Here is a 12,965-nt window from a genome sequence, read left to right as displayed (position 1 = left end):
GCTCTTAAATCACCCTTTGCCCAGAAGGCATGGGTTTGGCCATGCTAACCCTATTTTGCAGAGGAAAGTGAGTTGTTTGAGGTTAAGCTGCAAATCACTGGGGTTTAGCACTAACTTCAGGACATCCTGAATCTTAGATGTGTGTGTTCACCCCAAGGCGGGCAGCCTTGGTTGTCACTTCCATCACCGTCCTCTCTCCAGACTCCTGACGAATTGAATTCATTGCCTTTTAGCTGAACCAACCAAGGACATTAATTTGAAATACTGAAAGCCATTCATTTGTCAGAAGGTACCTCCAGTCACATAAGCTGTGGTGATGACATTCTGCCCCAAGCTGACTGATTGGGTTGTTTACTCCTTAAACATTCACTCTAGGTCAAGGACAATGTAATTCTTGACCTTGAAATGTTTATTTACCAAAGATGATGTATTACCTACTACACATACACACACACACACACACACACACACACACACACCACTTTCTTTGAATATAAACTGAACAATAACAAACAGTATGTTACACTTCATGGTTTACACAAGTATTTTCTTACTTGAGCCTCACCATTATGTTCTCAAATTGAAGTTTTTAGAAATAAAAAAAATGAGGAAAATGAAATATTATGTCAGTATCCACATAATTGTTTGTTTTTATATTATCCACCTCATTTGTAAAATATTTGAGAATTCTAAAATCACATAAATTGATTATAAAATTGTTTTTCTTTGAATTAAGAAATCAGAATAAAAGTCGGGTATAGTGCCATGTGCCTGTAATCCCAGCAGCTTAGGGGAGGCCAAGGCAGGAGGATCCTGAGTTCAAAGCCAGCCTAAGCAATTTAGCAAGGCCATAAGCAACTCAGTGAGACCCTGTCTTTAAATATAGTATATTTTTTAAAAAAGGGCTAGATATGTGGCTCAGTGGTTAAGCACCCCTGGGTTTAATCCCTGGTGCTGAAAAAAAGAATCAGAATAAAACTGAGGCATAGTGAGTTAGTGAACCAGGGCAAATGTTCCTTTGGGAACATGCATGTTAAATAAAAGGCTTCCCAGTTCCCAGCATGAAGTCCTAAACTGCATCTGAGCTTCCAGGAAACCTTAAAAAAAAAAAGAAAGAAATTCCTTACAAAATTCATATTCTGTAGGAGGATAAAGCACCCTAGCTCTTCAGATGACAGAACTCCTGACAGCTGAAAGAAACATCTTTGCTGGGGATTCACTTTACAAAGTACCTAGGCCCTGATCCCACACCAGACAAAAACCAAACCAAACCAAAGAGCATCCCTGGGTAAAGCATTCAAATGTCAGCACATGACAGCATATGATCCTTCTATGTAGCCAGGATTAAAAACCACTGACAGAGTGGTTAACGAGTCACTCATGGATCAGTATCCCCACCTGGACTTCTGCAGTACATCCAAAAGCCAGTTCCATGTGATGCTTTGTCCCCAGCTGTCCACCTACATGGTACCATCGAGCACAGTTTAGAAGCTGAACTTGTATCTGGATCTTCTGACAGTTTCTAATGTTCTCCCTGGGATGGGAGCCAGGGAGAGGCAAAGGGTTTTAGAAGTCAAAACTTAAGTCTGAATTGGTATTATTCCCACAAGTGGAACTTTTGAGCAGAGTGATAGGTAATTGGTTGGCTCTGGAGTGGAAAATGACTTTTCGAATGCAGGGCAGTAAACTGGCATCCGTGGGAGGCTGACTCAGAACCTCACCACCCCCAGTGGTCCCAGGTGCTGTCTGAAGGTTATTTTATGCATCCCTGCCTGCTGCCTGCCTATGACTCATGATTCTGAGACGCTGGTTGGGATGGTTTCAACCCTTCCTGATAGACCACACATTTCATCAAGCAAACAGGGTAAACAACAGCATTTATAGAAGATGTGGCGCACCTATCTGCTTTTGCACTGCCCCGAGGCCTGAAGAGTTCCCTTGTCTGACTCGGTGTCTGCTAAGAAGGCACCAAAGGAATGAAAACCTGCCTCTAGGGCAAGCCATTAAACTGCAGGCTTTGGAAGATCACAGTAGGTCATAATTATTTTTTTAATTGCACCCAAAATTCCTATGAAGTAACCTGGTCACAGTAGATATTTCCATACTGAAAGCAGCGCCTCCAAGTGCTTTGCAATTTTCAAGTACTCGTGTAGGCAGGATTAAATTGGACCTCTCCAGAAGAGTCTCCACCAAAAGCCATAGTTTCCACCAGGAAGGAAAGTTCTGGTGTATGGGTAAACCTAGGATGCCTGAGCCTCACAGCCACCTGAGAGCCACCTCAGAGCCACACTGTGGCAAGTGTGAAATATCCATATCCCTGGGGCATCTTCTCCAGAAGTGCTGGCTCCCTATGGTTTGGTCTGGTCAGAGAACCCGGTTTTGTTTTCTCCTTTTGTTAATGGTTCCAGGTTTTTTTGATCCTTACACAAAGTGGAGAGGCTGTATTGGAAGACCAAGAGGAAATAAGAGTCATGGGAAAAAAATTTCTGTATGTTTGAACTTTGAAGGGTCTTGGCTAAATTTTACCCACCATCAATACCCAGTAACTTTGCACAAATTGCTTAAACTTCCTTTGTCTCCAAATACTATAAAATGTGAATATTCTTATTGTCAGAATGTTATTATCAGAAAGAATATGCACTTCCTTGTTCCTAGTTAATAGTGTACCAGGGACATAGAAACCTCTTAATAGCTGGCAGTGACTATTACTAAGGACCAAGCAACCGCATTGGGAATAATGGCTCTGAATAAAAAAGTCCTAAATCCTGTCTCCATCCTAGAAGAGGCATTCTCAACTGAGGGCAATTTTGCCTCCAAAAGAAATTTGTCATTGCCCGGAGGATACTTTTGATTGTTGTGACTTGGGAGGTGGTACTGACATCTAGTGGGTAGAGGCCAGGAGTAGTTCTAAAACCTCCTGCAATGCCCAGGACACTCCCATCACAAAGAATCATGCAGCTCAAATGTCATAGTGTCCCTATTGAGAAAACATGTCCCAAATATTGTGAGACAAACAAAAAGGAAGGATAAACATATTGTATCCTTCTTCAGAGTCCAGGAGAAAACTCTGAAAGCCATAGTTATTGTCCCCATAGTGGAGGTGGATCAATCAGGACACAGGCATTTCTGATGGAAAAGGAAGTTTGGAGGTTGGATTTGCATCCTGGTAGCACCCCTGGTCAGGGCTGGCTAGTGGTCCTCCATGCTTTATGTGGGATACAATGTGAACCACACCCTTTGGCCTGCACAAGTGAGGTGGGCCTAGCCTGGACCACAGTGTCATCCTAGGTACATTTTTTTTTTTTAAATTTCATAGTGACCAAGACACCTTATGAGACTAATGGTCACTAGATTCACCCTGGGGAACTTGCCAAAAAGGCAGAGCACTGAATCCATTCCTACAGATTCTTCCTCAGAGTCCAGGAGAAAACTCTGAAAGCCATAGTTATAAAAATTGCCTTCAGGCAATATGTAAATCAATGGATGTGTAACTGATGTGATTCTGCAATCTGTATATGGGGTAAAAATGGGAGCTCATAACCCACTTGAATCAAATTGTGAAATATGATATATCAAGAACTATGTAATGTTTTGAACAGCCAACAATAAAAAAAAAAAAAAAAAAAAAAAGATCCCACTGAAGATATCATACAAAACATTAAGAAATTGAAGACACTATCATTTTTTTAAAACCTCTACTTGGAGTTGGAATTACTGCCATGAAAGATTAGTATTCTCACATTTCTTCTCATCTCTCTTTCTCTCCACTGCCTAGTTCTTATTGTCTGTCTCTTATGATGTCCAGGGTTCACCTTCTGTGTGATATGTAATTCATACAACTGTCAAGAATGTATCTTTGAATGGAGTCACTAGTTACTATTTACCTTTTCTTTTTTTTAAGACTTTTAAAAATAAAGTTTATTTTATGTCAAAAGTGGGACAAAAAAAAAAATTGCCTTCAGGGACTCTGAAGCACAGGTACAGCCAGTTTAGACCCTTGAAGTTCCCCTATGACTCTGACTTTCAGGGCAGCCATGAAACCTGGGAAATGTACAACTGAAATCCTGCGGGATACAGTTTTTTTTTTTTTTTAACCTCATGCAAATCAAATTTTTTTTATAAGTCTGAGGTGATTGGATTAATTTTGTATTTTCTATTTTTTATTAATCCTTCACACTACTGCTATTCCTGCCAATAATAAAAGTAATAATTAATAATAACACAGAACATTGATGTTGTTCCCTTGTTCTTTAAGATTTAAAATGAAACAGCTTCAAACACCATTCAAAGTGCATTCCCCCACTTCTCACCAGGAATTCAGGTACAGGGAAAGCTCACTGCTCACCCACTCACCTCCAGCCCCAAATTCCTGCTTCCTTTGATGCCCATTAGCCTGTGGGTCATCTTGTTACCTTTTCTGGTGACTCTGTTGACAGTTTTCTCCATCAACCCAATTACCACTCACACCAGGCCTCCATGTATGGAGCAAACTTTATTTAAAATCTGAAGGACTCATAACAGGAATAACATTGACTCTCTACTCTCTGCTCAAGGATTCTCTCTGCATTCCTACTAGCTCAGACTTCTGGCATCTGCTGGGTTGCTGGATTCTGGCTTCCAGGCCTCTTCCTCCTCATTCTGAATGGCAAAATCAAAGAATGAAAGAATGAATGATTGAATGAATGATATTTATAAATGTATATAAGATACATTTGCATGTATGAGTCGATGTGTACCTATATATTTACATATGAATATGTATGTGTATGTGTGTATACAATAACCAGTACACATATCTATGTACACACACATGTGTAAAATGTAAATGTTCTTTTGTAAAACAATCAGCCCTTCCTCTGTCCCTTTGCTGATTTGTCCTTATTGATTCTACTCTGGAGACTGCCTTTTCAATCCCTCAGGAACCCATTAAACTGTTTATAGAACACAGATAATCCTGTTCCTGATAAAATACTGGGGTGCTCAGAGAATCTACTCCCTGGCATTTGTGTAGTCCCCCACAGTTCCTGAGTGCTCTAACATACCTTGGTTCCTTTGATCTTCACCAGCACATTTGGATGTAATTATTGTAATTTCACTTTTATTTTGGATGGAGACCTGAGCCTCAGAGAGATCCAGTTATAATGGCTTGAGATCCAATGGCAAGGAGAGGCTACAGAGACAAAGCAGGAACCAAACCCCAATTCCTCAATTCTAAATCCAGAACTTTCCTTTCCCAGCTAGTAGTTCTGTACCATGGATGCATATTAGGATCATCTGAGGGGATTTAAAAATACCAATGCTAGCCGGGTGCATTGGCACATGCCTGTAATCCCAGAGGCTCGGGAGGCTGAGGCAACAGGATGGCATTCGAAGCCAGCTTCAGCAATTTAGCAAGATCCTAAGCAACTCAGTGAGACTCTGTCACAAAATAAAATGCTAAAAATGGCTGGGGATATGGCTCAGTGGTTAAGCACTGCTGGGTTTAATCCCTGGTATCAAAAGAAAAATACTAAAGCTGGGTTCCACCCCAGTACCATGTAAACAGAAGGTTTTGGGGCAACGCCCTAAGGAATTGCATGTTTAGAAGCTTTCCCAGTGCGGCCAAAGTGCACCCTGTTCAGGTGCATTGGTCTGCACATGCCAACCTGCCAACCAGGGGACGGAGCACAATCACTCACACAAAGATCAAAGCTGGACTCGTGGCTCTTTGGGACCATAGACTGTGCATTGCCCTGTTGTCTCACCCAACCTTCTATTAGACCCAAACTTTTGGATTTATCGAACGTATTTCAGGTGTATCCACCATCCTACTTTTCCTTATCCTCTTTTTCCTCTTTACAGGCACAAAGAAGCGTTCTCATGGCTCACCAGCCCCCAGCACTAGCTCCACAAGTCGCCTTACCTTGCCAGGTGGGTAAATGGTATTGTGCTATGATCTTAGTGACCACACACAACCTAGAAAACTGCTTTATCAAGAGTTGAGTGTAGTGGTTAATAAATTGAAAATCTGGCCCCTTGTTTATCTAGTCTGCTTCACTATCAGAGAGCTATGTGCCTGGCATCCATATGGGTGAGGTTCCAACAGAAAGGGTTCCATAATTAGTTCACAATCTCTTCTACTCACCAACGGAAAGAATAGAGTTTTATTCTTTATGGACATTCATCTAGACAGGCGACAGAAATCTGTAGCCTGAGAGGCAGGTGGTGCAGGGAAAGAAGTGTGAATCTGGAGAGAAAGACATGAATTTATAATTCAGTTTTGCCTTGTTCAAACTTTGCCACCTCATCTACACTGTATCTTCCTGGAACTTTGTTTTTCCCATGGGTCTCCTCTGTCTGATGAGGATTGGGAAATAATGCTTGTAAATGTAGCATAGTACTGACCCAGTATCATAGCTAATGATGTAGCTCATTTCTACTTTTGAGGAATATGAAAATATTCATGACCTGGATCCCATCTAACCCAGACTAGATAATTTTTAAACATTGATAATGATCATTTGTAGATGACAGTTAATATAAGGGGTGCCAATTGGTCACTCTGTGTCCAGACATAGTCTTACATTTTCTACTACAATTTAATTGTAGTGGAACTTGGAAAACACATATCTGTTTGGGGAGAAGGAGAGATTATAAAAGGTAAACATGGCCATTTAAAAATACTTTTTAAATAATAAAAAATTGGGGAAGGAAAAATTTGAAGAATAATGGTATTCCCTCAGACTTAAACTAAATGACCTCTCCTTCTGTCTTTATTAAATACTTTGATGCTTAAATTCAAATGATACTTTAAGTGTAATTTTGTTTCTCCCCTTTGAAATTTACCCTTACATTAAATGTTTCTTCATGTTAGTAATTTTTTTAATTATTATTAGTTGTTCAAAACATTACAAAGCTCTTGACATATCATATGATTGGTTCATATTTTTGTGATTACACTATGATTTACTTATATTTTCATTGATAATTTGCCATTCATGTAGCTTACATTTTTATTGCTATAAGTAATGTCATCTTCTTATGCAAGAGCCCATAAGAATTCATTGGGATAGATTCCTAGAGACAGATTATTAACTTAAGGATATATACATATTTAGTTTCCTGACATTTATTACAAAATGATTTTCAGAAAGGTAATGTTAATTTACACTTTTAGTGTGAATTTTCCCATTCCACTATTGTCCACTATTGCTAATGCTGAGCATTATTTTTAATACTTTACCACCTTGGTAAGAAAACATGACATGTTCTTCATATTTGGCTTGCCTTTATTAGTTTTTACAAAAAAAAACTGTCTTTCTTGTGATGTTAATTCATGTCTTGGATTTCTTCTTTTGGGAACTAACATATTGCATCTATTCTGAAAGGCACATTGCCTTGTATTTTAACCCTTCTGAAGTTGGGGTACTTTGAAATCTGTGGGCTGTGATAATTTAACTAGCAGCTATTTTTTCTTGCTTGTGCATGAAGTAATAGTTCACTTCATAATTAGTGGCATTATTAGGCAAATGAAATATAATCTACGTCTACTTGCTTTTTCAACTTCATTTTCTGCAGTTTCTTTACCCTGGTTCAACATCTGGATTCACTGGGTGTCTGCTGAGTAGCCCTTGAATTTCCTGCCTCTGTCACTGCCTGAAACTAATTTCCCTTGGCTTCTCTTGGTTCATTTCTCATTGTAGTCCTCTCCAGATCATCTAGGTGGTGATTGCATTATGGGGATTTGCTGATATGTGCCTCTACCTGTTGATAGGTTGCTTTTTTCCACAGTGGAGACCATCTTATTCTTTTCTGACTCCGGGTATCATCCCGTGTTTACAAGGTTGGGTACATGAGTGGGTGTTTGATTTATGATGCTGTTGAGAGGAACCATCCAAACTCATTTTGACGTTTGGATTTCTTTCAACTATACTCGCTTGTTTTTTAGTACTGAGTGGACCTGGCCTCACAGGGTCTGGAAGCCCCTGTCATGGTGTCCTTGCTGTGGCCATCATGCTTTTAGGACTTTAAAGCATTAGGAAGAAAACAGCTCTACACCAAGCAATTCCAGAGTCAAGGGATGACATCTGCTCCTCATAGACTCATTTTATTCCTGATTCAGGTGGAACTGTGGAGGTCTACCTGGTCTTACACAAGGAGGTGCCAAGCTGACAGGGTCCCACCTGCTCTGCTGGGCACCCACGGCTGGCTTGTTGGGCTTGCATGGCCTCTGATCAGAGGCACACCACCTTGTTCTTAGTCTGACTATGGTAGTCTGAGTTGATCCCAGACTTGTGTCTCAGGTTTTTGAGTTCTGACCATCTCGAAAGCCTAGATAAGTGGAAGGGTGGCTCCCAAAGCAATGATGACAGTTGACCACACAGTCCACTGATCCTCTCCACCTCGCCCATTACAGTAGCCAGCTCCCCTCCGTCCTCCCTAAGGAGCTTCACTCATTGCTTGCCTGTCACTCAAATGCACTGAGGCCTCCTCCCCTGGCCTAGCCAGTGCCTGCTCATGCCCCCGCTTAAGAGGAGTTTCATTGCCATCACAGCTGTACAAGGCACAATTCTTAACCACCACCAACAAACAGCTTTTAAACACCTTTGATCATACGATCAGTTGAATAGACCTAGCTCGGGATTTCAAGATTTGGATGTTGTTTTCTTCAATATCATCTAAGTGGCCAGATCCATTGTAATCAACTCCGTTAGCTGCAGGCTGATCAATTCATCAATCATTGTTGCATGAAGGGGTGAAAACGTCTGTTGTGAATTCCAGCCAAGTGGCCTAGGAAGTTCATTCTTTAACACACATTCCTTTGCTCCAAACACATACAAGGATGGGCAAAATAGAAAAATCAATTTAAAAAAAAATTAAAGACCAATATTAGACAACCTGCTCTAGGGACCAGAAATAAAAGGGAATCCTTTCACACAAACTGTGACCAACAGTCGAGCCATGGACAGCTGTGCTCTGTATCCTGAGTGGGGAGAGTCAGGATGTAGCAGAAAGAGCTAAACTGTCAGGAGAGATCTGAACACAGGACTTGGGCTGGGAGCTAAAACCACTACTGCTGACCTGCAGCCTGGTGCTGCAGCCAAATAGAACCAACAGGAAGCTGGTGGCCTAGAGAGTTGGAAAAACATTGATCCAGCTTTTCTACCAGACCACACTAGCTTCGGAATTGGATCTGCAATATCCCCAATGATTCTGGAGACTCTAGACACAAATTATCATTATAAGTCCTGGCTCTGATGTGGAAGTTTAAGGGACCCATAGAAACAATTACACAACTCTAGACAGGAGAAGGAACTTGGGGAGGGGGAGGGAAGGCAGTGGGGAAGCACAAAGCACTAAAATTCCACAGGTCACCATAGAAGCACTGAAGTTGGACTTTATCAAGGTTAAAAACTTGTGCGCATCAAAGGACATTACCAGCAGAATGAAAGGCAACTCATGGAATGGGAGAAAGTATTAGCAGATCAGACGCCTGATGAAGGGTTAACATCCCGAAATGTAAAGAACTTCAACAGCAGCAAAAACCAAGCAACCCAACTAAAAAATGAGGGAAGGACTAGAATGGACAGGTCTCCAGTGAAGATCTACACACAGACGATAAGCATATAGCAAGATACTTGACATCATGTAAATCAGGGAAATGCAAATCAAAACTACAAGTGAGAGCTGACTTCAAATGCACTAGGATGGCTAGAATAAAAAAATGGACAATAAGAAGTGTTGGTGAATATGTAGAGAAATTGGGAGCCTTACACGTTGCTGGTAGGGATGTAAAATGGCATAAGCACTTTGTCAAAGTTTGACAGTAAAAAGTTAAACATAGGGTGATCATGTGACCCAGCAAGTTCACTCCCAGGTATATGCCCAACAGAAATGAAAATATATTCACGTAAAACTTGGTTTACAACTGTCCACAGCAGCATTATTACTCATAGTATCCCAAACATAAAAGCAACATAAATCTTCATCAAATGATGAACATATAAGTAAAATGTCATATCTCTTTAAATGGATGAAGTACACTGATACATTCTACATCATGGACGAACCTTGAAAACATTTTGTTCAGCAGAAAAAGTCAGAGACATGTGTCAAATGATTTCTTTTCTAGAAAATATCCAGAATGGCTAATTCATAGAAACAGAGAGCAAATTAGTGATTGTCAGGGGCTGAGGTGAGGTCAGAATGACGTCAGACTTCTCAAGAGTGGAACATTTCTTTTAGAGGTAATTAAAATGCTCTGGAATTAGGTGGTGGTGATGTTCACACAATGTTATTAATATCCCAAAAGATACTAAATAGTATACCTCAGAAAATGAATTTTATGGTATATGAATTGTAACTCAATAAAAAATGAAGGAGTATGAAGATAAACTGCCATGCATCTGTCAGGAACTCTAGTAGGACATTGAGAAAGTAGTGGAGAAACCACATTTCATCAAACAAGATAGGGTGTTCCAGAATTGAAGAAATATTCAGATTCAAAGATGGAACATGTACCCCAATTGCCTTACCTAACTAAAAACAAATGCATACATAAAGACATTTGGTGGGGGGGATTGCCCAAAAATTATGCCAGGTGAGGAGGGGTCTTAAATGCTGAAAGAGGCTGGTTAGGTTTAGGGAAGCTGAAAGAAATCAACTGACAGCAACATTTGCATTGGCAGCAGTAGATGCCAGAAGGCAATGAAAATATATCTTCCATGTGCAAAGGGAAAATAAAGTAATATGTAATAGCTAAAATAGCTAGCTTATTATTCATGAGTGAAGTCAAAGTAAAAATATTTTCAGGTATACAAGGATATAATTTACCACTTATGAGCCTTTGCTTTAAAAAGTGTTAGGAGATATAATTCAAGAAGATATCCCTAAAACAAAGGAGTGAGATACAAGAATTAATGGTGACCACACAAGTAAATTAAAAAATTAGTTGATAAGTTTGAGTAACCAGTGGCTATAGAAATAATGTCCAATTTTGATTAAAATATGAAACAGAGGCTATGTATGGAAGAAGAGATATTTTAATATGGAGTTAAGGAATACTAAGATCTATTTTGTCTTTGGGCACAACTTGGTAATTTTGTAACTTTTACCACAAAGGATCATTTGTGAAATAATTAAAATATGACTTACATTTTTTTCTGAACTTAATGAGCCCTCAATTCATATGTTGAAATCTAACCCCAGTATAATCATATTTGGAGGTGAGTTGGTCATGAGGGTGGATGCTCATGGATTAGTGCCCTTATAAAAGGGACCCCCAGAGAGCTGGCTAGCTCTTTCCACTGAAAGAGAATGCAAGAAGAAGTTGACAGTCCATAACCTGAGGGAAGGGGGCCCTCACCAGAACCCAACCATGCTGACATCCCAACCATAGACTTCCAGCCTCAGAACTGTAAGAAATAAATTTTCATTATACTTTATTATAGCCTCCCATGCTGACTAGAACAGATATCTCAATCAACAAATGAACAACAAACAGAGAATATAGAAAATACATCAACTTAGAAAAAGAAAGAAAAACAAAATAGCAGAGAATAAAGAATGAAAAACACAAAACAATATTAGATGATCAATATAAGTCCAATAGTATCAATAAATAACAATAATTGCAAGTGGTTTAAATTTGCTTTTAAAATACAGAGCTTAACTGATTCAAAAAATCCAGCTCCCTTCTGCTTTTAGGAGACACACCTATTTTGAAAACTCACTGAGGTTTGTTAATGTATTACAAAAGACATGCAAAATATAAAGCTAGCTCTTTGCAATGTGTCTGTATAGCATTCTAGTATGCAAATATACCACAAGATACTTAATCATCCCTCTATTTATGGTTGTTTTGATTTTTTAATGTTACATTATTAACATAATGTTAAGCAAGTAAAGCAAGTTGCAACAATATATATTACATCTAATACAAAGTATATTATTTAAAACATGCAGAAATAGTAGATATTTTATGGATGCAAATGTATTAATCTCATACATATATGCACAAGAATAATAAATACCAAATTTCCAATGATGGGTTTTGTGGGGGTGATTGCAGAGATTAAAATAGAGAGGAGGAATACTAGGTAACTCAATTCCACCGGCATTATCTAATCTCTTTAAAAACATTTTTGAGCAATTATGGAAAGCATTTATATCTGTCTAAACTGTATTGAGAATACAGGTATTTATTATGTGAGCATTTCTGCTTTTTGTATGCTTAAAATAGTTTATATTAAAGAAATTTTATGTGAAAAATCTCTGTCTGTTGTGCAAACCAATTTTGTTTGGTTTCTTTCAAGTTGATGATTTAACGTGTTTCTAAGAAATGTAATGTCTTCCTCTCTAACCTCTTGGGTGGGATGGGTGTTGGGATATGAGCATTTGAGTATGAAGAAAGTTCTGTAAGCAGCATGGCAATCCAGAAGCCACCAGCAATCCCTTCCTTAAACACCTGCTTGTATGGTTTCTGAAATTATCTAAGGGGTCATCTGGAACATCTAGCCCTGGAAAACTTCTTGTGGGGACACAGCCTTGATTCCTTGTACATCTGTAGCAAAGTGACTATTGTATGGGAAAGTAATAGCACCTGCAGCCATTTTTTTTCTAGAGCCAAATTCATCTATTGCCCCATGGGATTTGTGAACCCACCAAGCTCCATGGGTGGGCCATCAGTGATGGAGAGCTGGGGGAATGTTGGCTCTTCCTGGAGGAGTGGCTCATGACCGCTAATGATCCCGGCTAGTCCATGGTCTTGCCTCTGAGCAGTTCCAGGGCGCCTGACTTTCCTGAAGTGATCTTAGATGAAAAGGTATAGTACCTTAGTCACTTGCTGATGCAGATGTGGCTGACTGCTCCTCCCTGCGTGCTGCTGCTGGAGTGCATCCTAGTATTGGCAGTAGACGCGGCTCTGCTTCTAAACTCCACTGCCTGCTGTAGAAAGAGTTTGTGGGTTAGACGCCAGCTGGCTCTCA

General features: G+C 39.7%; 1 protein-coding gene across 5 annotated transcripts in view; it reads left to right on the top strand.

Moving 5' to 3' along the window:
- The window catches only part of Pde1c (phosphodiesterase 1C), a 503,259-nt gene that overhangs the window by 476,621 nt on the left and 13,673 nt on the right, over nucleotides 1-12,965 (top strand). For all 5 annotated transcript variants that reach the window (XM_071613983.1, XM_027939700.3, XM_071613981.1 and 2 more), the window contains one exon: nucleotides 5,842-5,910. In XM_071613983.1, the coding sequence (XP_071470084.1) occupies nucleotides 5,842-5,910 (69 nt within the window). The remainder of the gene's footprint in view (nucleotides 1-5,841; nucleotides 5,911-12,965) is intronic.

This window comes from Marmota flaviventris, chromosome 1, assembly GCF_047511675.1.
Source record: "Marmota flaviventris isolate mMarFla1 chromosome 1, mMarFla1.hap1, whole genome shotgun sequence".
In the NCBI taxonomy this organism is placed as follows: Eukaryota; Metazoa; Chordata; class Mammalia; order Rodentia; family Sciuridae; genus Marmota; species Marmota flaviventris.
The sequence above is the reverse complement of the archived record's forward strand: the minus strand, read 5'-3'. Positions and strand labels throughout refer to the sequence as shown.